At 37.7% G+C, this 23,167-nt stretch overlaps 1 protein-coding gene across 2 annotated transcripts in view; it reads right to left on the reverse strand.

Annotated features, from left to right (window-relative positions):
• Positions 1-23,167, reverse strand: part of Cntnap5 (contactin associated protein family member 5) — a 787,874-nt gene that overhangs the window by 113,235 nt on the left and 651,472 nt on the right. For both annotated transcript variants that reach the window (XM_027936831.2, XM_027936832.2), the window contains exon 18: positions 1,331-1,570. In XM_027936831.2, coding sequence (XP_027792632.2) covers positions 1,331-1,570 — 240 coding nt within the window. The remainder of the gene's footprint in view (positions 1-1,330; positions 1,571-23,167) is intronic.

Here is a 23,167-nt window from a genome sequence, read left to right on the forward strand (position 1 = left end):
CCATTAATTTTTCCCAAGGAGTATTACATGCTTACCAGCAATAATAAGCACATAATTCAACCTAAATTGAGGAGAAGGCTAAAATGAAAGATTGGAGAGCTTAAAATACAGAATATATCAAGGAAAACACTGGGTGCTTTATGTTTCTCCTTTCATTTTTAAGTTCCAAAGTAGGATGAACTACAAAAAGCATTATTGGTAGAGACACTTGGAAGATGTACTTTAATAAGCTGACAAAATTATTTATAATTATGATCATCATTTTTATGTAAATGGTTCTTACCCTGATTAAAACATTTTAATAGTTTAAATGGTACTCTGGATATATCGTTTACATTATTCGATCAGTAAACAATTTTTCATCAAGAAAATAAACTTTAAAATCCTGCAAAGATTGATAGTTGGTTTTGTCTTTGTTTGAAAAATACTGAGTGTTTACCCCAAATAATAAGATTCTACAATTTTTTAGAGCTATCTAGAATTTATCTAGAGGAGTCACACCATATCACTCTTTCACCAAAAGGGTATGTCAAGCATATAATGATATACTTGTCGATATGATGAATTCATTAGATTTGGATGTGATGTTTAAAGTGCCCCAGGGCAGGAATTTTGACTTTTATGTTTCAATTCCAGAAAAGCAAAACATGAGTTCTCAAAACAGGGTTTTTAAGGCCTCAGATGTTCATGTTCATCACTTGCGGAAAAGAGAGATTTCACTGGCTATATGATATTGTTTTTATTAATTTATCTAACTCGTGCTGGGGATGTGGCTCAAGCGGTAATGCGCTTGCCTGGCATGCACGGGGCGCTGGGTTCGATCCTCAGGACCACATAAAAAAATAAAAAAATAAAGATGTTGTGTCCACCGAAAACTGAAAAATAAATATTAAAAAATTCTCTCTCTCTCCCTCAAAAAAAAAAATTACCCAACTCTTCTTTTTTTATAAAAATGATTTAAGATGGCTTCAATATCTCAAAGGCTCCTACAGAGCTAGATGCTCTGATCCTTTGCTTACAATTGTTCACTGATGAATTAGAACTGTAAATAATAGTCTGTCACTTATAATCCAGCAATGAAAGTCCACGTCTTCTGGTCTTCAGCTGGCTCCCCAGCTTCAGACAACATGTCATTCTGTAACTATACATTCAGTTCAATTGCATCGACAGTGTCCATTCATAAGGAAAATGAGTAGATGTAATTATGTTGAGGAGCTATGTAGAGCCTCCAAGCAGAAGGAAATCAAGTGAAAGGGCACAGTGAGGAGGGGGACCATGTGTCCTGATGGTTGCTATCACCCTGCACATGGGAAACCACGAATACCCATACCTTTTTTACAAAAGGGTCCTTCATATGGTGAATTGGTGCAGTCGCAGAGGTAGCCACTGTGCTTCTCCACACACTTCCCCCCGTTGTGGCAGTTGCTGCCATAGCTGCTGCAATGACCTGGGCAGCCCGGCCTGACTCCAGATGTGACTTTTGCCCTCTCCTCCAGGTCCAGTGTCTGCCCATTCAAGTGTAAGGAGCGGATGCATCCTAGGAAGCCTTTCTGTCTTGATGATGTTCCTCCTAAAGGTAAAAAAAATAAATAAAATACTGTAAGATATCCTAGGGCACAATTCTTTTACTTTTAAGATCCTATGTGTCACAGTTAACTACTGTCCTATTGTATTTTGCTGAATTTTTCTGTTAAATTTTCCGTAAAGAATTAGAAGTTTAAACCTGGGGGAAAAAATACTTGTCTTTCTAGACTTAGAACCACCCCCACACAAACCCACACAGAACACACAGAGAGAAAGAGAAAGAGAAAAAGTGAGAGAGTTAGTTTTTGAGGAGTCCTTTACAGGTTTATGAGTGAAACTTCAGATGGCCATAGTCTTTGCAAAGAAAATAAAATGACTTATTGCGCGGTCTGCAGCAAACTTTCATCCAAAGTAGAAGGTACAGAGTGAGACTGACCTTCTGGCAAATTTTAAAGCAAGCTGTTGGCTACACCAAGTTAGAAAACTGCAGCACAATTCTCAGTACGTATGTAGCACAGCTCATGATTTTGAAAAGAGAATGGACTTTGGGGCTTGCTGCAGATTAAAACTCCATGATCACCGAATCACTTAAGCCTTAACTACTTGATCTATAAAATAAAATGAAATCTATTTAATCTATTTTGTGTGTTGACAGTAACCTCAGGTAAGAACATGGAAGACAGTGTGCATTCAATCATTGCTGTTCTCTTATCCTTTCGCTGGGGTCCTCATAGTGGCCAGAAGCTGTAGGTCCTTATGTGCTAATTGATCTTACAGTTTACCCTCAAATTACTATTTGGAAGACAAGGCATCTGGAATGCAGAATAGGATTGTACCTCAACTTTCTGTGGAGAACACATCTTGAGGGGTTCAGACAGATACAGTACACTCCTTACAAATTATTGAAAAATGGAGCAGACCCAAAGGTTCTAAGTATTTTGTTCCCACTGAAAATCCAGAATTCTATTCACCTTTTTCTCTGAAATCAGAAAATATGGGTGAAATGGGATCACAAACCAGAAAATAAATTTAAATCCTACTAGCAGATATTTATTTGGTTTGGGGAATTTGGGGAGATTCTGGAGGAGGCAGAGGCCCAGCCTGCCATTATAGAACAGGAGTTTTATTCTATGTCCTTGGGCTCAAGGAGACACACTTGCATGAGTGGAGAACACATTCAAATCTTTGAGGTCTACTAAATGTACTGATAGAGTAACAATAAGGGCAGCAACTATGTGACATTTATTTTTTGTCTCTCAGGGATCTCCAGTCTGAACCTCATTCATTTCTGACCCCTCGTCCTACAATTTTATTAAATCTTGGCCTAGTAAATGACTAGATCAGCATATGTTCTCATCAAGGTGGATCAGATGGGAATTTCAAATGTGTTATCTCAGACAAGAATTATGGATGTTAAAAAAAAAAAGCACGGCTATAAGTTAAAGGAATGAATAGGGAATGGGGGAGGCAAGGAAATAATTAAAAATGTAGGAGTTTTCAAGTCTGGGTGAGGGGAGGAGATCTCCCCTTGCTGGATCCTAACAGATTACCAGATGAGTAAATACAAATATGAAATTCACTGCCTGCTTCCAAAGACTGAGATGGAATGTTCCTAAGGAATAAATCTGTTTTCATATTCTGAAGTAATGATCAAACTCCATTGTACATTCAGTTCTGATATGTGATCACCAAGCAGGCCAAGAGAAGAAACCCAAATTGCATTCCCCTGTCTATCCCAATTTTGGTGAGCAAATCTCCTTTTAACCACAAGATTAATCAATTATACACATGGGCAGATCACAGAGGGAGGTTCATTATTTCTTTCCCAGAGACTGTGCAGAATAAGAAAGAGAGGATTTATATACTCAAATGTTTTGTTTTGTTTTTCTCTTGATATTTTTTAGTCACTTCCTATGGTGGATTTGAATAGCTCTTCATATATCTTGTTAGTATAATTTTTCTTCTATCAGGGGTGGAGAATGTGAGATCTATTGAACATTTGCTTGTGTGCGACTTAGTCAATGAGCTTATATAAATGGAGAAGAAGGTGACTAGGTTGATTTGCTAGGTAGGAATACACTCCTTGAAATTGGAAATACATAGACCTGGTCAGCATGCTCCCCAAAGAAAGGGATCATCTCACTTGCAAATGCTGACAAGACCCAATGACACATGGAGACAGAGCACAGCTAAATTGTACAAGGAACTAAATTTCAGTTTCACCTGACTGTGTTATACTCTTTACAAAGGAGAAAAACTACAGAATCAGACCTTTTTATTTTATTGAGGCAAATATATAGTCTAAGAATAGGATAATTTTAAGACATCCCCCCCCCATCATAAACACACAGGCACACCTGCACACACCCACAGGGACCTGGAGTAGTTGTTGATTCTCTACACCCTCTGATGAAGTTAGCTATTATGTGTGATGTCACCTACTATGTACAGAGAACTGTTCAAGGCTTGTATCTTCTATAAAATGTAAATTCTGTGCATTCTTTCTATAAACAGCATCACACTCTGGCACAGTCTCCTCACTCCCACCCTAATCCCTCCAATAGCAGCCTACCTTCAGTCCTGACTGTAGCCAGTCATTTAGCACTTTGCAGTCAGAATGGTTGCAAATTTGTAAATTGGATTCTGCCATCCCTGCTTGATGCCCTCTCTAGACTAGTCATTGCCCTAAGGATCAAGGTGAAATTCCTTATCCCACCTGATATAATAAATGAGAACTGGTCTCTGCTTACCTTTACAGCTTCCTTCTCCAAACTCCCAGCTAGGTTCCCCAATGCCTCATGGTCTGCCTAGACTTTGAACCTCTTCATATGTTTTATTTACTTGATTTGCGATAATCAGCTTTACACCACTTTGACCAAAAAACTGACAAGAATAACTTAGAGGAGGAAAGTTTATTTGGGGCTCATAGTTTCAGTTCATGGTTGGCCAAATCCATTGGCATGAGGCAGAACATCATGAGTGAAGGGCACAGAGGAACAATGTTGCTTGTCTCATGACTGAGAAACAGAAAGAGAGACAAGAAGAGCCCATGGACAAGAGAAAGTTTCCAAGAACATGGCCTCATTGAACTGATTCCTCTAGCCATGCTCCACCTGCCTAGAGTTACTAGGGAGAAGTCCACTCAAATTATTGGTTCATCAAGTGAGTTACTCCACGACTGAGATCAGAGACCTTTATAATCCAGTTTTTCACCTCTGAATATTGAAGCATCACCTAACAAAGAAGGTTTTGGGGAGACATTCTAGATCCATCAAAACTATATGCTATTTCCCCCCATGTTTAACTAATGTCCAGAATAATCCACCCATGCAGTCACAAATACACATACCTGTACCCATATAACTAATTCCTTAGTCACTTATATTTCTGCATATCCAGCATTTGATTATTTTAATTTTAGTTACCAATTTTTATAAAGAAGAAACATTTATTTGGGGCTCATAGTTTCAGGGGTTTCAGTCCATGGTTGGTGAAGTCCATTGCTCTGAGCCTGGCATGAGGCAGAATATCATGGGTGAAGGGCAAAGTGGAGCTCTTAATTTTAGTTAAGTTTAACATTGAAAATAAAATAATATTTAAGTGAGCCCACTCTCCTACACATCAGAACTCAAGTGAAGATGCACAGAGTCAGCTTCCTGAAGGTGGGGCATACACTCTCCACTTGGCCCCATGCCCCATGGAAACCTCTGCATTCATTTACGCTGCCTTCCTGAGTCTTACAGGCATTTAGTTTTTCAGTCATTATTGGAACGTACTTTTCTCCTTCCTGTGTGCATCTTGATTTATGCACAGTTCATTGAATGATTAGAAGAACAAAAATCATGCAGCATTATTCTTAAGAGTAAATTAAAGTCATGTTTTTAGGCTTCACTTTATCTGCAAATCTGTTAGAGAATCAACACATTGGCATTTACACTAAATGTGTGTATTTCAAATGTGCTAGATATATGCTGGAAAACTTTGTCCTAAACTCATTGAATTCACAGTGGGAATTCATATTGCACAGTTGAGAAAACTTAGCATCAAACTCATTACCTTGGCCAGAGTCAAAGATCAAATAAATTTTATGTAGCAGATCCAGGAGTCAGACCTGATCTGGTGACTTCAAAGCTTACATTTAACTCCATTCCATAAAATCATGAAATGAACCATTACATTAGAAAATCTAAGTGAATACTGCAATTAAGTGATTCTTATACTTTCTTTCTCTGATCTTTTACATTGTTTCTTCCACCAAGTTAGATACACGTTTGCATTTGTCCCCTTGACTTCCCCATCAATTTCCTTGACGACTTAGACCATTAGTTGGCTGGCCTAGCTAGAAGCAACTTTGTATGAAACTCTTCACTTGGCCCTTGGTAGCAGCTTCCGTCATTATGGTGGTATTTCCTTGCACTGAGTATGAAGCAACTCCTAAAATCTTTGCTGTCATCATTCTAAGCCTGTCTTACAAAACTTCCATGTGTCAGTTCGACAGATGTTCATTGCTTTCCGAGACATATCTCACTGCCTTGTTCCCTTCTGAGCATAAGCCCAGGAGGCTCTATTTCTCTCACATGTGCTTGTTCTTTCCTGCACAGGATCATGCAAAACTCTTGCTGAGAACTCCTTTCTTGGAAGAATACTAAAAGTGCCAGGTCAGGCTCTTTTCTCACAAAATTAATTCAGTGCTACAGTTTCTGTTCTTGTCCTCCCTTGTCTTGCCCCTTTCCCTCTCCTTCCTTTTCCTTCTCTTTTTTTCCTTTCTCTCCCTTACCCCTTCTTTCTCTCTCTCTCTTTTCCCCTTCCTTCCTTCCCTCCTTCCTTCCCTCCCTCCCTCCCTCCCTCCCTTCCTTCCTTCCTTCCTTCCTTCCTTCCTTCCTTCTTTTCTTTCCATCCCTGAACACTGAACAGCTCATTTTCCAGATGAATTACTTGTCTAAAATCAATAAATCTCATACTGAACTTTACCACCTACATTTCAAATTTTAACATGAAGGCAGTTTTAACATATACATCATAAAATGACAAGTACACAAACCATAAGCTGTCTTCTTTAAGTTCTGTCCTTCTAACTGCCTGAACACTGAGCCTTACAGGAAAGGTACCTGCCTTAGGAGATGAACCACAAAGAAATAAGTACATGAACTAAAAATCCTGCAACTATAAACTTTTAAAAATGTCCCTTAATAGTAGTCTCACATAACAAGAGGTTTTTTTTTCTTTTTCTTTTTTTTTTTTTTTTTCTTTTGGTACTAGGGATTGAACCCAAGGGCACTGGACTATTGAACTATATCCTCATCTCAATTTTTTTTTTCATTTTTATTTTATTTTTTTAAATTTTGAGACAGGGTCTTACTAAGTTGCCAAGGCTAGACTCCAACTTCTGATCCTCCTGCCTTAGCCTCCCATGACACTGAAACCATGCCCAGCAACAAACATGATTTTATATGTGAATACAGAAGAACCTGGACTAATAAATAAACCTACAAGTCACTAAAAAGACAGTAGCACTGGCAGGTCAGGGACAAATTATACTCAAATCCCCATTAACACTGTTTGGACAGTCTGATGATATTGTGCAACAATCACTTTGGAGTTCTTTTCATTTCACCTTCCTTCGTGGAAGTGATGGCGGCAACAGAAGACTAGGGCATATCATTAAATGTGAGTAGCAACTCTGGTCAGAAAACATGAGTCAAAATTTGAAAATAAAGCAAAACATATGACTGATGTTTGCGTAGCAGAGATGCAAATTTGTTTGCAGTATGACAGACAACTCCAAAGATGTCATTTTGAACATTCATTGGTTTTATATCTATTCCAACAAATTTATCCTAAAATTTGTTGTTAAATTGCCTGCAAAAAAATGTTAATCTTCAAAAGTTTTTCAATTGGTCATAACCTATTACATGGCTTCCTCATTAACTACTGAGGTAAATAAAATCTATGATACACATTCATTGTCTCTTTGTCCAAGACTCAGATATTACCTTTTTTGAAGATTATACTTAACATATACTTGGATTTAAATGATGTTACTTTTCATTAGAAAGTAGGCAACTCTGATGAATAGGTGTTAATTCCACAATACATGCTGACTGGGAGAATAATAATAATAATAATAAATAATAATAATAAAAACATTTATATTTCTAGAATACTATTAGTCTTCTGTAAATGTGAAACAGGCTGGAAACACTGTGAACCACATTTTCCTACAGAGAACGCAGGCATCTGTGAAGGTTAAGTCACTTTCAGGTATAAAAGAAAGAAAGGAAGGTGGATTTGCAAAAAGGGAAAGGAAGAGAAACAATGAGGAGAAATAGTAAAATAGAAAAAGGTATTTAAAAAAATGATGAAACCAGAAAAAAAAACATGATCAGTAGGCTCTCTATAATAAATAAACACACACACACACACACACACACACGTGGTTTCTGCTCTGGGCAGGGACCATTTCTCACTACTGGTTGGGTGGGTCAGCACCCAGTGAGCCTATGCTGAAGTCTGGACTTAAAGGCAACCTCATCTTAGCAGAAGACTCTATCTCTGATACTGAAGAACTCATTTCTCTGGGGAGGGTCTGGTTGGAGATGAAATGTAGGGAGGGAAGGATCTTTGAGAACAAAGGCTTTGGGGGATAGGATGGGGAATAGAAAACAGAAGAGCACTGCTCCATTGTTGAGCAGCAGTAACTCACTATTACATGACAAACAGGAGCCCAAAGCAAGTCTCCAGTCACTGCAGGAGTGGCTGAGAGGGGAAGGTGTTCTAGCCCCCAGTGGCAATGTCCGCTATGAACAAGTCAAGTGGGAAGCAGGATGAGGATGCCCAATATGTTTAAGGCTCTGAAAAGTCAGGGCTTCAGTTGTCCTTCCAGAAAACTGAATAAGCAACTGAGCACCTAAACCAAGTACGAGTTCTGCTCCCTACATACCAAGAATGTGCCCAAGTCTCAGATGACCTTGCAAGGGCTGATGCCCTTAGAGACTGCACCAAACTGTACATTGACCTTATTTCCCAACTGTAAGAAAGAGAGAGGCAAGAAAACTTTATTTTGCAAATGTAACAAAGAGAGAGGCAAGAAATCATTATCCTCATATGAGAGATAAGAGTTTGCAATTTGCCTTTGTGCCAAATTAGAAATAGGATCCCCTTTGCCCTGTTCACACCACCTTAAAGTTTCAACTGCTAAACTTATTTAAAATCCAACACCCTCCATACTCCTTAAACAGTGGATGGATCATATATATATATATATATATATATATATATATATATAGAGAGAGAGAGAGAGAGAGAGAGAGAGAGAGAGAGAGAGAGAGAGATGTCAATTAATCTTTTTTTAAATGATTTTTTTTTTAAATCTGTGGTGCTGAGAATCAAATTCAGGGCCTCATATGTGCCAGGCAAGCCATCTACCACTGAGCCACAAACCCAGCATGGATGGATCTTATTCATCTCCATGTTCCCATTTCCTAACCCAGGTCTGATCATTGAACATGCACTTAGAAAACATTTGATCAATGGGGTTGGGGATGTGGCTCAAGCGGTAGCGCGCTTGCCTGGCATGCATACGGCCCGGGTTCGATCCTCAGCACCACACACAAAGATGTCGTATCTGCCAAAAACTAAAAAATAAATATTAAAAAATTCTCTCTCTCTCTCTCTCTCTCTGTCTCTCTCTCTCAAACAGAAGAAAATATTTGATCAATAAATGGCAGCAAAAGAATGTGGGAAAACTAGGAAGAAGGACACAGAGTACCAAGTGGAAAGATGAGGCAGCATGCCTTGCTCCCCTGCCCCCCATTATTCCAGCAAATAATGTTTAAGGATGCAAACTCAGCTGTAGAACCCATTGACCTTTAAGTAAACTTTTGAACAAGAAAACAGAAGGGGAAGTGGCTAATCTCTGGGAAAATGAAGGATATATTTTGCTTAAATAATTTACTTTAATATTTAAAAATAAAAGAAAAAAATCTTGTTTTATGTTTTTTTTTGTTTTTTTTTTTTTTGCTTTATTTTCAGCCCAGCCCAAGAGAGGGACAGTAGCTGAGGAAGGTCACAAGTGTGTGATTAATGTGGTTGGCTTTCAGTTCACGCTACGAAACTACTGGTGTCCTTGAAACACAAGCTCAGGGCTCATCTCTGGTCTGAGCACTTGTTCTCACAACTAGATCAGATGCAATTCTCCTTTAAAAATGCCTGTATTTATTGAAGAAAAAAGGGGAAAATCACACCAATGTAATCTGGCATTCATACCTCTGAAGGGTGGTGTGTGTGTGAATAATATATCAATTTAAAAATGTGATTTTGAAAATTCCATGCTAAGGAAATGATAGTTGCAACATTTCTCTTTCCTGAAGGCCCCATTCTCAGACTTGAAACATTCTCTCACTGGATACAGGAACATATAGGGACACTTTCTGACAGATGAAAAAGGGGATAAAATCCAAGGTATGAAAGGACCTTTCACTCTGGAGCTATCACACCAGGTGAGTGTGTTCTTAAATACTTAATCACCCAGATTTCCAGGAGTGCCTAGTTATTACACAGAGGTGGGGGCACAAATGGTTTCCCATTTTATTTTTTTTATTTTTTAATTTTTATTGTTGGTTGTTCAAAACATTACATAGTTCTTGATATATCATATTTCACACTTTGATTCAAGTGGGTTATGAACTCCCATTTTTACCCCGTATACAGATTGCAGAATCACATCAGTTACACATCCATTGATTTACATATTGCCATACTAGTGTCTGTTGTATTCTGCTGCCTTTCCTATCCTCTACTATTCCCCCTCCCCTCCCCTCCCCTCCCCTCTTCTCTCTCTACCCCCTCTACTGTAATTCATTTCTCCCCCTTGTATTTTTTTCCCTTTCCCCTAACTTCCTCTTGTATGTAATTTTGTATAAACCTGAGGGTCTCCTTCCATTTCCATGCAATTTCCCTTCTCTCTCCCTTTCCCTCCCACCTCTCGTCCCTGTTTAATGTTAATCTTCTTCTCATGCTCTTCGTCCCTACTCTGTTCTTAGTTACTCTCCTTATATCAAAGAAGACATTTGGCATTTGTTTTTTAGGGATTGGCTAGCTTCACTTAGCATAATCTGCTCTAATGCCATCCATTTCCCTGTAAATTCTATGATTTTGTCATTTTTTAATGCAGAGTAATACTCCATTGTGTATAAATGCCACATATTTTTTATCCATTCGTCTATTGAAGGGCATCTAGGTTGGTTCCACAGTCTTGCTATTGTGAATTGAGCTGCTATGAACATCGATGTAGCAGTGTCCCTGTAGTATGCTCTTTTTAGGTCTTTAGGGAATAGACCAAGAAGGGGAATAGCTGGGTCAAATGGTGGTTCCATTCCCATCTTTCCAAGAAATCTCCATACTGCTTTCCAAATTGGCTGCACCAATTTGCAGTCCCACCAGCAATGTACAAGTGTACCCTTTTCCCCACATCCTCGCCAGCACTTGTTGTTTGACTTCATAATGGCTACCAAACTTACTGGAGTGAGATGGTATCTTAGGGTGGTTTGGATTTGCATTTCTCAGACTACTAGAGATGGTGAGCATTTTTTCATGTACTTGTTGATTGATTGTATGTCCTCCTCTGAGAAGTGTCTGTTCAGGTCCTTGGCCCATTTGTTGATTGGGTTGTTTGTTATCTTATTGTCTAATTTTTTGAGTTCTTTGTATACTCTGGATATTAGGGCTCTGTCTGAAGTGTGAGAAGTAAAGATTTGTTCCCAGGATGGAGGCTCCCTATTTACCTCTCTTATTGTTTCTTTTCCTGAGAAAAAATTTTTTAGTTTGAGTAAGTCCCATTTGTTGATTCTAGTTATTAACTTTTGTGCTATGGGTGTCCTATTGAGGAATTTGGAGCCCGACCCCACAGTATATAGATCGTAGCCAACATTTTGTTGTATCAGACGCCGTGTCTCTGATTTGATATCAAGCTCCTTGATCCATTTTGAGTTAACCTTTGTGTATGGCGAGAGAAAGGGATTCAGTTTCATTTTGTTGCATATGGATTTCCAGTTTTCCCAGCACCATTTGTTGAAGATGCTATCCTTCCTCCATTGCATGCTTTTAGCCCCTTTATCAAATATAAAATAGTTGTAGTTTTGTGGATTGGTTTCTGTGTCCTCTATTCTGTACCATTTGTCCACCTGCCTGTTTTGGTACCAGTACCATGCTGTTTTTGTTACTATTGCTCTGTAGTATAGTTTGAAGTCTGGTATCGCTATACCGCCTGATTCACACTTCCTGCTTAGCATTGTTTTTGCTATTCTGGGTCTTTTATTTTTCCATATGAATTTCATGATTGCTTTCTCTATTTCTACAAGAAATGCCGTTGGGATTTTGATTGGCATTGCATTAAACCTATAGAGAACTTTTGGTAATATCGCCATTTTGATGATGTTAGTTCTGCCTATCCATGAACAGGGTATATTTTTCCATCTTCAAAGATCTTCTTCTATTTCTCTCTTTAGGGTTCTGTAGTTTTCATTGTATAAGTCTTTCACCTCTTTTGTTAGGTTGATTCCCAAGTATTTTTTTTTTTTTTTTTGAGGATATTGTGAATGGAGTGGTTGTCCTCATTTCCATTTCAGAGGATTTGTCGCTGATATACAGGAATGCCTTTGATATATGCATGTTGATTTTATATCCTGCCACTTGGCTGAATTCATTTATTAGCTCTAATAGTTTCTTTGTAGACCCTTTTGGGTCTGCTAGGTATAGAATCATGTCAACTGAAAATAGTGATAATTTAAGTTCTTCTTTTCCTATTTTTATGCCTTTAATTTCTTTCATCTGTCTAATTGCTCTGGCCAGTGTTTGAGAACTATGTTGAACAGAAGTGGTGAGAGAGGGCATCCCTGTCTTGTTCCAGATTTTAGAGGGAATGCCTTCAATTTTTCTCCATTCAGAATGATGCTAGCCTGAGGCTTAGCATAGATTGCTTTTACAATATTGAGGTATATTCCTGTTATCCCTAGTTTTTCTAGAGTTTTGAACATAAAGGGATGCTGTACTTTGTGGAATGCTTTTTCTGCATCTATCAAGATGATCATATGGTTCTTATTTTTAAGTCAATTGATGTGGTGAATAACATTTATTGATTTCCATATATTGAATCAGCCTTGCATCCCAGGGATGAATCCTACTTGATAGTGGTGCACAATATTTTTAATATGTTTTTGTATCTGATTTGCCAGAATTTTACTGATGATTTTTGCATCTAGGTTCATTAGAGATCTTGGTCTGTAGTTTTCTTTCTTTGAAGTGTCTTTGTCTGGTTTAGGAATCAGGGTGATATTGGCCTCGTAGAATGAATTTGGAAGTTCTCCCTCCTTTTCTATTTCCTGAAATAGCTTGAAAAGTATTGGTATTAGTTCCTCTTTAAAGGTTTTGTAAAACTCTGCTGTATACCCATCTGGTCCTGGGCTTTTCTTAGTTGGTAGTCTTTTGATGGTTTCTTCTATTTCCTCAATTGATATTGGTCTGTTTAGGTTGTCTACATCCTCCTGACTCAATCTGGGAAGATCATATGACTTAAGAAATTTATCGATGCCTTCACTATCTTCTATTTTATTGGAGTATAAGGATTCAAAATAATTTCTGATTATCTTCTGTATTTCTGAAGTGTCTGTTGTGATATTGCCTTTTTCATCCCGTATGCTAGTAATTTGAGTTCTGTCTCTTCTTCTCTTCGTTAGCATAGCGAAGGGTCTGTTGATTTTATTTATTTTTTCAAAGAACCAACTTTTAGTTTTGTCAATTTTTTCAATTGTTTCTTTTGTTTCGATTTCATTAATTTCAGCTCTGATTTTAATTATTTCTTGCCTTCTACTTCTTTTGCTGTTGTCTTGCTCTTCTTTTTCTAGGATTTTGAGATGAAGTATGAGATCATTTATTTGTTTTTTTTTTCTTTTTTAAGGAATGAACTCCAAGCAATGAATTTTCCTCTTAGAACTGCTTTCAATGTGTCCCATAGATTCCGATATGTTGTGTCTGTGTTTTCATTTATCTCTAAGAATTTTTTAATTTCCTCCTTGATGTCTTCTATAACCCATTGATCATTCAGTAACCTATTGTTCATTCTCCAAGTGACGCATGATTTTTCCTTCCTTCTTTTATCCTTGATTTTCAGTTTCATTCCATTATGATCAGATAAGATGCATGGTATTATCTCTACTCCTTTATATTGTCTAAGAGTTGCCCTGTGACATAATATATGATCTATTTTTAAGAAGGATCCATGTGCTGCTGAGAAAAAAGTGTAACTGCTTGGTGTTGGGTGGTATATTCTATATATGTCAATTAAGTCTAGGTTATTAATTCTGTTATTGAGTTCTATAGTTTCCTTATTCAACTTTTGTTTTGAAGATCTGTCCAGTGGTGAGAGAGGTAGGTTGAAGTCTCCCATGATTATTGTATGGTGGTCTATTAGACTCATGAACTTGAGAAGAGTTTGTTTGATGAACATAGCTGCACCATTGTTTGGGGCATATATATTTATGATTGTTATGTCTTGTTGGTGTATGGTTCCCTTGAGCAGTATGTAGTGTCCCTTTTTATCCCTTTTGATTAACTTTGGCTTGAAATCTATTTTATTTGATATGAGTATGGACACTCCTGCTTGTTTCCGAAGCCCATATGAGTTATATGATTTTTCCCAACCTTTCACCTTCAGTCTATGTATGTCTTTTCCTATCAAATGTGTCTCCTGTAGGCAGCATATTGTTGGGTCTTGTGTTGTGATCCATTCTACTAGCCTGTGTCTCTTAATTGGTGAGTTTAAGCCATTAACATTTAGGGTTATTATTGAGATATGGGTTGTTCTTACAGCCATATTTGTTTATTTATGTTACTAAACATGGTTTGTTTTCCTCTTTGATTATTTTTCCCTTCTTTACTGTACTACCTCCCACTGTTGGTTTTCATTGTTATTTTCCATTTCCTCTTCCTGTAATGTTTTGCTGAGGATGTTTTGAAGAGATGGTTTTCTAGCTGCAAATTCTTTTAACTTTTGTTTATCATGGAAGGTTTTAATTTCATCTTCCATCCTGAAGCTTAATTTCACTGGATACACAATTCTTGGTTGGAACCCATTTTCTTTCAGTGTTTGAAATATGTTATTCCAGGATCTTCTAGCTTTCAGAGTCTGTGTTGAAAGATCAGCTGTTATCCTGATTGGTTCACCCCTAAATGTAATCTGCTTCCTTTCTCTTGTAGCTTTTAAAATTCTCTCCTTATTCTGTATGTTGGGCATCTTCATTATAATGTGTCTAGGTGTGGATCTCTTATGATTTTGCACATTCGGCGTCCTGTAGGCTTCTAGGATTTGGGATTCTGTCTCATTCTTCAAGTCTGGGAATTTTTCTCGTATTATTTCATTGAATAGATTGATAATTCCTTTGGTTTGGACCTCTATACCTTCCTGTATCCCAATGACTCTTAAGTTTGGTCTCTTTATGTTATCCCATATTTCTTGGATGTTCTGCTCATGGTTTCTTAACAGTCTTGCTGAGCTGTCTATGTTCTTTTGAAGTTGAAATACTTTGTCTTCATTGTCTGATGTTCTATCTTCTAAGTGTTCTACTCTGCTGGTAGTATTCTCCATTGAGTTTTTAAGTTGGTTTATTGCTTCCTGCATTTCTAGGATTTCTGATTGTTTGTTTTTTATAACCTCTATCTCCCTGTATAGTTGATCCTTTGCTTCCTGGATTTGTTTGCGTAATTCGTTGTTGAAGTGATCTTTCATTGTCTGATTTTGCTGTCTGATGTCTTCCTTGAGAATCCAGATCATCTGAAGCATGTATATCCTGAATTCTTTATCTGACATTCCATCTGCTGCAGCTATTACCTCTTCTAAAGTTGAGTTGACCTGCATTGCTTGTGGTCCTTTCTTTCCTTGTCTTTTCATACTGCTCGCATTTCTTTCTGCTTGGTGAAACTGTTGTGTTATTGAAATTTTCCCCCTATATATTTATATTGTTCTTGTATAGTTGAAAAGTCTCCCTTGCAGGGGCGGGTGGCGGCTGTGCTCCTTCTCCAATTGGGGTGATCTGTCTACCATGCTGATGGGCCGCTGGGCCTGTTCTGCCCGTCAGTTGCAGGTCTGCCTACCTTGCAGGCGTGGGCGGCGGCTCTGCTCTGCCCCTACTCCAATTAGGGTGATGTGACTACCATGCTGGTGGGTCGCTGGGCCTGTTCCGGGCGCGGGAGGCGGCTCTGCTCTGCCCCTACTCCAATTGGGGTGACATGTCTGCCACGCTGGCGGGTCGCTGGGCCTGTTCCGGGCGCGGGAGGCGGCTCTGCTCTGCCTCTACTCCAATTGGAGTGACGTGACTACCATGCCAGCGGGTCGCTGGGCCTGTTCCGGGCACGGGCGGCGGCCGGTTTCCCATTTTAAATAGTCTTTTGTTTGCACTCTTATTTCATTTAATCTCATAAAGATACCAAATGGGAGAGGGAAATGCCCATTGTCCCATTCATCATTGGAAACTGATTCATCCTGTATTGATTATTACTGATTATTATTAAATTCAGATGGAACAATCAAGGCTCAGAGAATGTAATTGACCAGCTTACAGCTGTACAGCTATTATTATTAGAGCCAACAACATTTAGAACTCCACTTCATTATTTTTTTAATTCATTAGATATTTATTATATACAAAATATACTGGTGACCTCAGCCCAGAGGATAAATTCACCACTATATCTGCCCCCAATGAAACATTAGCAGGGATATGGACAATAATCAGGGCATTTCGAAGACATATGATGAGTGTGCTCAAAGAGGTCTGTGTGTGTGGGTGTGGGTGTGCAAGAATGAACTCCTCCAAGCAGCAATAGTTATCTGAACCATAAAAAAATCCTGTATCATTAATGAAGAAGAATCTGACAGGTAGATCGGGAGTGGGAGCAGACCCACCCTGGTTTGAACGATGGGACCTTCAGAAAGCAGTGAAGCAAAATGCTGTAAACTTGCTCTAAAGAACCTATTAGCTTTGAACACACTTTGCTAAAGAAAGTGGGAGAGGAGGAGGCATCGTTTTATTGATAGCCCCTGTGAGGACTGAGGAATAAATTTCACTTAAGGAAATTGATTTCATTTTTAAAAACTAAGTAGGCATGTGTGTGTGTGTGTGTGTGTGTGTGTGTGTGTGTGTTGCATAAGAAATCTATCTTATTCTGTCTTAGCTTGGGTTCTCCAGTAAACAAGCTCTGAGATGGAGTGAAGGGAGTAGATAATTTTTATAGAAAGAGGTTCCTGGGAACATCTTTGAAGGAAAAAAAAAAAGTAGGGATGCACAGGAGAGAACTGCCCAGACAAACTACTGACATCAGAATAACACAGCCCCACCAGAAGGCTGGAGTTAGAATAACTCATCAGAGATGATCCTCCTTGGAAGGAGGACAGACCTTCTTTCCCTGGATTTAGCAGTCACTAGATAAAGACCCTTCTGGGAAGGAAATAACTCTAGTGATGATTTCTCTGCAGCTGAGGCAGTCCCTGAAGTGGGGGAGTGTATATGAAGATTCCTCCAACAGCATTCAAAGCCCTGGGCACAAGTCCTTCCTTGTTGGGGACTCTGGGCAAGCATCCCATGGTCTACTCACACAGCACAAAGGGCCTGAATTATTTTCTTTACCCATTAGCCTGAGACAAGAGTGAAGAAGTCAGAAGCTGAATTCATCATGGAACTTCTTACCTCCCATTCTACAATATCCTTTCTTTAGTAGCTTTGGATCTAAACCTCTTTCTCCCAGGATCAGAAGAATCTGATAACATAATGAGAAAGACAAGAATCTGCCCCCACAGTTTGGGGAGGGTGTTGCTACATTTTCCCATCCACTGCTCTCCTCAAGGGCTTTCTCACCCTCTACTGAGCCATCAGGCTGTTGATAAAGACTTGCAGGAATCAAAACAGGATACTAAGCTGTAGGTAGAGGCGCAGCATCAATGTGCCCCGCTGGGTTTGCTCTTTTCCACCCTAGAGTTTCCCATGTGCTGCTAGGCATGTCCTGGTCACATCAGTTCAATGACACTTTGGCTTTGGGAAAGGTAACCTGGACCTCTGAACTGTATAATGCTTCTCAGATTGGGTCCTTGAATTTGCAAAGAAAATTGATTCATTTTTCCTGAAAACTCTGGCCTGAATCTCTTTTTGTAAGTATAATCTAACTCATATAAATAATGGCATTCTCATTTTTCTTCCTTTACTGAGTTATAAATTTTGGCTACTGAACATACCAGAAGAATCAAATAACTATTTGCAATCCTGAGTCTCTGTGCTCTAACTCTCAGGGCTTATCTCCCTCGGCTGCATGAAAAAAAAACAAGGCCATATTACACTCTCCTTTAAAAAAGACATTATGATTCCTGATAAGTTTTTACAACAGGAAAAAAACAATCAAACCAAACAAGAAAACTCTCCATTCTGCTCCAATTGCACATTATCAATACAACAGAGACCAATACAGGGTGAAATGAGCTTCAATTAAAACTGAAAAAAAATTGTAGATAAACATTTCAAAAACTTTTCTTGAATATAACAGGGCAGAAAACACTAAAATTGTCTATTAGGTTGGGCTAAATGTGTCCAACTCTCAACTTATTTGAGAAGAAAATAAATTTTTGCAGAAGAAATTTGATGGTTTAGCTCTCTGAATATAAAAGTGGACCACTGTTGTTTCCAAACATTTTCAAGCTATAAGAATCTGATTTTGTGGCTCAAAGGTATTTGGAAAGAAAAACTGATGAAGAACCTGATGGTTCTTCATCATTTCTTTTAAAGTGAAGAAGCATTTTTTAAAAGTTAATTGATCCATAATAATTATACATATTTATGGGGAATAGTGAAATATTTAGATACATGTAGAGAATGTATGATGATCAAATCAGAATATTCATATCACTATACCTCAAACATTATTTCTTGTTGTTCATATTCAAATTCCTCTTTTCCAGCTGTTTTGAAACAAACCATCCGTTATTTTTAACTATAGTCACATATTGTTCTAGGGAGCACTAGAACTTAGTCATCTGACCTAATGAATTTTGTACCTATTAACTTACCTCTGCCCTTTCTACATTACACCCCCTACCCTCCAGTGACTACTATTCCATGCTGTATGACATCTACTTTCAACATGAGGGAAGAAGTATTATTTAAAAAAAAAAAAAGCATAACAAATTAAAAAACTCTCACATTTTACCTTTTAAATGTTACCATGACAAATATGAATATTTATCTGACTATATCATGTTATGATAAAATCTGGTCTTCTGAAACTACAACATTTGGTTGGCATGTATTAATATGTATCACTTGTTTTGCATTTGATCAAGAAGCATTTTTATTGAGTGGCTATTATGTGCCTTTCCAAGTGTTTATGATGCAATAACCAAGTAAGATTCTCTAGAGACATTTTGCTGAAGTTTGGAGGCTTTGCCAATTTCTTAAACTGACAGTACAATTCCCTTTATGCAATTATTATATGTAACATCAGAAGTCATATGTCAATTTCTTCCAGAGGAAAATGATTCAAGTTTACTTGACATATTATTTAACTTTGAATAAAATGAAATTTTTCTGGCAAAAGAAATATAACGAATTAGACATTTATACAATTTTACAAGGACAAATATTTTTTAACTTTTTGCTTTCTCAATGAAATAATGAGAAGGATCATTCTCTATATATTTATGCAATAAATATGCTAAAAAAGTGATTTTCCAATTATTTCTTAGTGTGAAAATAACACATACCTCCTCCTGTGCTCTGAGACACATCTCATCTTCTCAAATGGAAAACTGTCCTGGCCTGCATCAAGACAGCCATACTCATGAGGCACTCAAAAGGATAAAATATAAGTTACTAATCCACGGGAGATGGTGTTTGCTTCATACCATGGATCATGAATTTATAAAGTGCCTGAGTACAAAATTAATGTACATGCCAAGTCTTCTTGGTTAACCATCAACCTCTCTAAGTTTGACCGGCTTCCCCTGCCTATAGGAATAATAGTTCTCTTCTAGCCTGGAAAGAGGAGTAGCATTTGGGGGATCTCTTCAAATTTTATGATTTATCAAGTTGGTATAGTATTTTCCCCCGGTGACTGTAAGTTTGAACTAACTTTGTTTTTTTTTGTTGTTTTTTTGTTTCTTGTTTTTTTTTTTTTTTTTTTTTTTGACACAAATAGAGCAGCTGAGCTGAAGGGGAGAAAAATGGGAACATGTGAAAACAACAACAAAAATATTCATAAAATGAGACTTCCAGACCTACATTTGCACCAAATTTCTACTCTGTAATAGCTGCATACTTATACTCAATTTGGAAAGAATAAGACATTTTCCTTGAAAATATTAGAGACATGGGCATGGGAAGTATGATTGTCATGTCTAATATATCCTCACAAGGAGCAGATCTTCAAATCTTAAAAGACTGGTTGCCAGATTTCATTTTCTTTCTGAAGATAAAGGCAATAGTAAGCTTAGGCTAGTTGTTTTCCTACCAAGGTCAGCTTGTGGTAGCTGATCTGAAACACATACTCAGAGTTCTCCTCTTCACTTTTAGCAATGGATGGAAGGTTCTTGGATTTATCTTGCCTCATCTACGTATTACTGGACACATTAGTGGGCAATATCTAAACAGAAATGGTGATACCATTAGCCAACTATAATACTGCCACGTGCTTAAGCATACATTTCAAAACCAACATGGTATGAAATTTCTCCCACCCTGCTAGACAATGCAACCAACAAAGTGGCATGGATGCAAGTGTCCCTAACAATCATGGTGATAAAGCAGCTTGAAGTTAAAATATCGATTCTGGGAATCCAGCATGCATTGACTGATGCATCAGCAATTCAGCCTGTCACATTCCAATGACAAGGGCAGAGCTGAGAGACACATCCTATTTTATAAAATGCAGCCTGGGTTTAGTACTGAGGATCACAGCCACTGTGCGATTTTTGTAATGCTGAATGGTGCTCTGTTATGATTGAAAGATCCTTCAGGGACCAAAGGTACGCAGGCAGACTTATTCAACTTAATATTTAAATAATGCCACACTCACTCTAACCCAGTCAAGAATAAAACATCATTGATACTTTTCCATGCATAGCAAACATAAATATTTAGTATCTCAAATTTTCTGATTGAAAAAGAATGCAGTCTTTCATTTGGGCTGCTATAACTGAGTAGATAATTGCAGACTGATACATTTATTTATTCATCTATTGAACAACTGAATTATACAAAATGGTGATGTTGGGACTTTAGCTTTTTTTTTTTTTTTTTTTCAGTGACCTGGTATTTCTAGATGTGCATATCACTGAATTTTAAATGATAAAATGTAAACCAACAGGTTATTTTTTTTCCTTCTTCAAGTACCTTTAGACAAATTCAATAAAGCAGAGACACATCTGAGATGGGACTTATTGGAACGAAATATAACATGAGCAAGTCCTCTCACCAGAGTGGACCTTGGCTTTGGCAACACATCTCCCCAAGCCCCTGCACATGCTATTACCTATTACCACTCACTGGATTTGTGATCAGCTTAACTGAAATGTTTGTAGATAAAAACTCACCAAGAAACATAATTGCCACCCCTCCCTTTGGACTTGCACAAAATTTCCCACATATTCAGTCCATACAATAATTTCATAGCTACATGAAATTGGTATGAAAGAGAAAATACAAATTATGCTATCTTTGTACATCCTCCTTAGCCACAAAAAAATCATAAATTAAACATTGACACATAACAAAACTTATGAAAACCCCCAAATACTTAAATTGATTCTGCTAAAAAAAAAAAGCTATTAAATATTAATGACTAGGAAACTTCCTTAGAGAAATAAAACACAATGTTTAAGTAGAATTAAAACAGCAATATAACTTTTAAAAAATTAATAGTAAACCATAGCACCTACATGAGTTATTAATTAAGCAAAAAAAAAAAAAAACCCCTGTGATCATAAAGATTTTAATCACTACCATTTTAGCTTCTGCTGGATATGTAAATTATAACAGATGAAGAGAGAAACGTGATTGAGGAAAAAAAAAATGACACCCTCCTTCTGTTACATTTTTTTCTTTTGGTTGATGTGTTTTTGGTGACAATTTTTTCTCACAGTTAAAAGTTGTATAAAGTCAGTTTTAAAGGAAACAAGTAAGAAATGCTCCTTAAGTGGGGAGAGCACTTCATTACTAGCAGTAAAGTTATGCAGTGTGGGAGATGATTTATAGACAAATAAACAAATGCAGAAAGGAGGTTAAGTCTGGGCAGATTGGCAAATTTTGTTCACTTATTGGCATCCCTATACCAGGCATCTGAAATTCAAGTTTATACAGGAACACACTTATGGCTTTTATAGCGTTACAATATCCCTAATGTTTAAAGCTCTATTTTGTATTTTTATAGCCTTACAAGCCCTCCTCAAATCCATTTTCTAAAAACCTTTTCCAAATTATGGCTATAAAATGGCCTTGTATTAGTCTAGGAAATTACCTGAGCCAATGTTGTTGAAGCTTTCCCTCTCTCTCTCCCTTTCTCCCTCCGACACACGCACACATACACACATACACATGCATACGCGCGCACACACAATCCCTTATACATAACAAAATACAGAAATTATAACAAGAAAAATAAAATGTCAGTTGAACAGTTGAAATGCAGTTAAAGCTCAAACATAGATGAAAGAACCCCTGTCAAATCCTACCCCTGCCTTCTCTGTCACACATGTGTGTATACACACACACACAAGTCACATACATGCATGAATACTTGCACATGCATGCACATGGAGAAGACCATGATCTCCTTTAGAAGCAGTGGAATTGCTCAATTTATGTTTCATCCAACAAGGGTGCCTGACTAGTGTTAGATGCCCAATGACTATTGAGGGAAAGTAGAAAAGAAAGAAAAGGAAGGAGGGAGGGAAGGAAGGAAGGGAAGGAAGGGAGAAGGAAAGAAGTAATGGAGGGAGGAAAGCAAGGATTTAGGAAATGATGTTGGAATACATCCCATCTTAATCCCAGCAGTGGCTGCCTTGTCACAGGTTAATTCCAGCTGAGAGATATCTATTCAGGGGCCAAGGGCTGTTTTTCTGTGCAAGTGTAAGGCACCTACCTAAGTGATATGATTTCAGGTAGGATCAGAGGAGCCCCTGGTTTAAAAAGCAATGGTTCTGCCCCCAACATATTATTGATGATTGAAATTCCTTTGAATGGGCTCAAGGATTTCATTATACTGTGACCAATAATTATCACACCTCAGGCATCAATCACTAGCAAGGGTGTCCCACTGTCCTGGAATCTTTACCTGCTAAAGTCTAATAGGTTAACGCATGTTTTCTTTGAGAGTAGATTTTGATCATAATGATGAGAAACAAAAGGAGTCCCTAGGCACTGGAAAATAATATAAACCAAAGAAAAGGTACAAAAAGGGTCTGAGACTATCCTCAAAACGTGCTAGTGTGTAATATAATCATTTGTCACTATCACTAATGAAGCTAGACAGGAACAACCTGCAGAATTAAATTTATAATTTAAAATGACATATTTTCATCATTTCCCTGACCTCAAATAAATGCAAGATTCAT

This window comes from Marmota flaviventris, chromosome 11 (assembly GCF_047511675.1).
Source record: "Marmota flaviventris isolate mMarFla1 chromosome 11, mMarFla1.hap1, whole genome shotgun sequence".
NCBI classification, from domain to species: domain Eukaryota; kingdom Metazoa; phylum Chordata; class Mammalia; order Rodentia; family Sciuridae; genus Marmota; species Marmota flaviventris.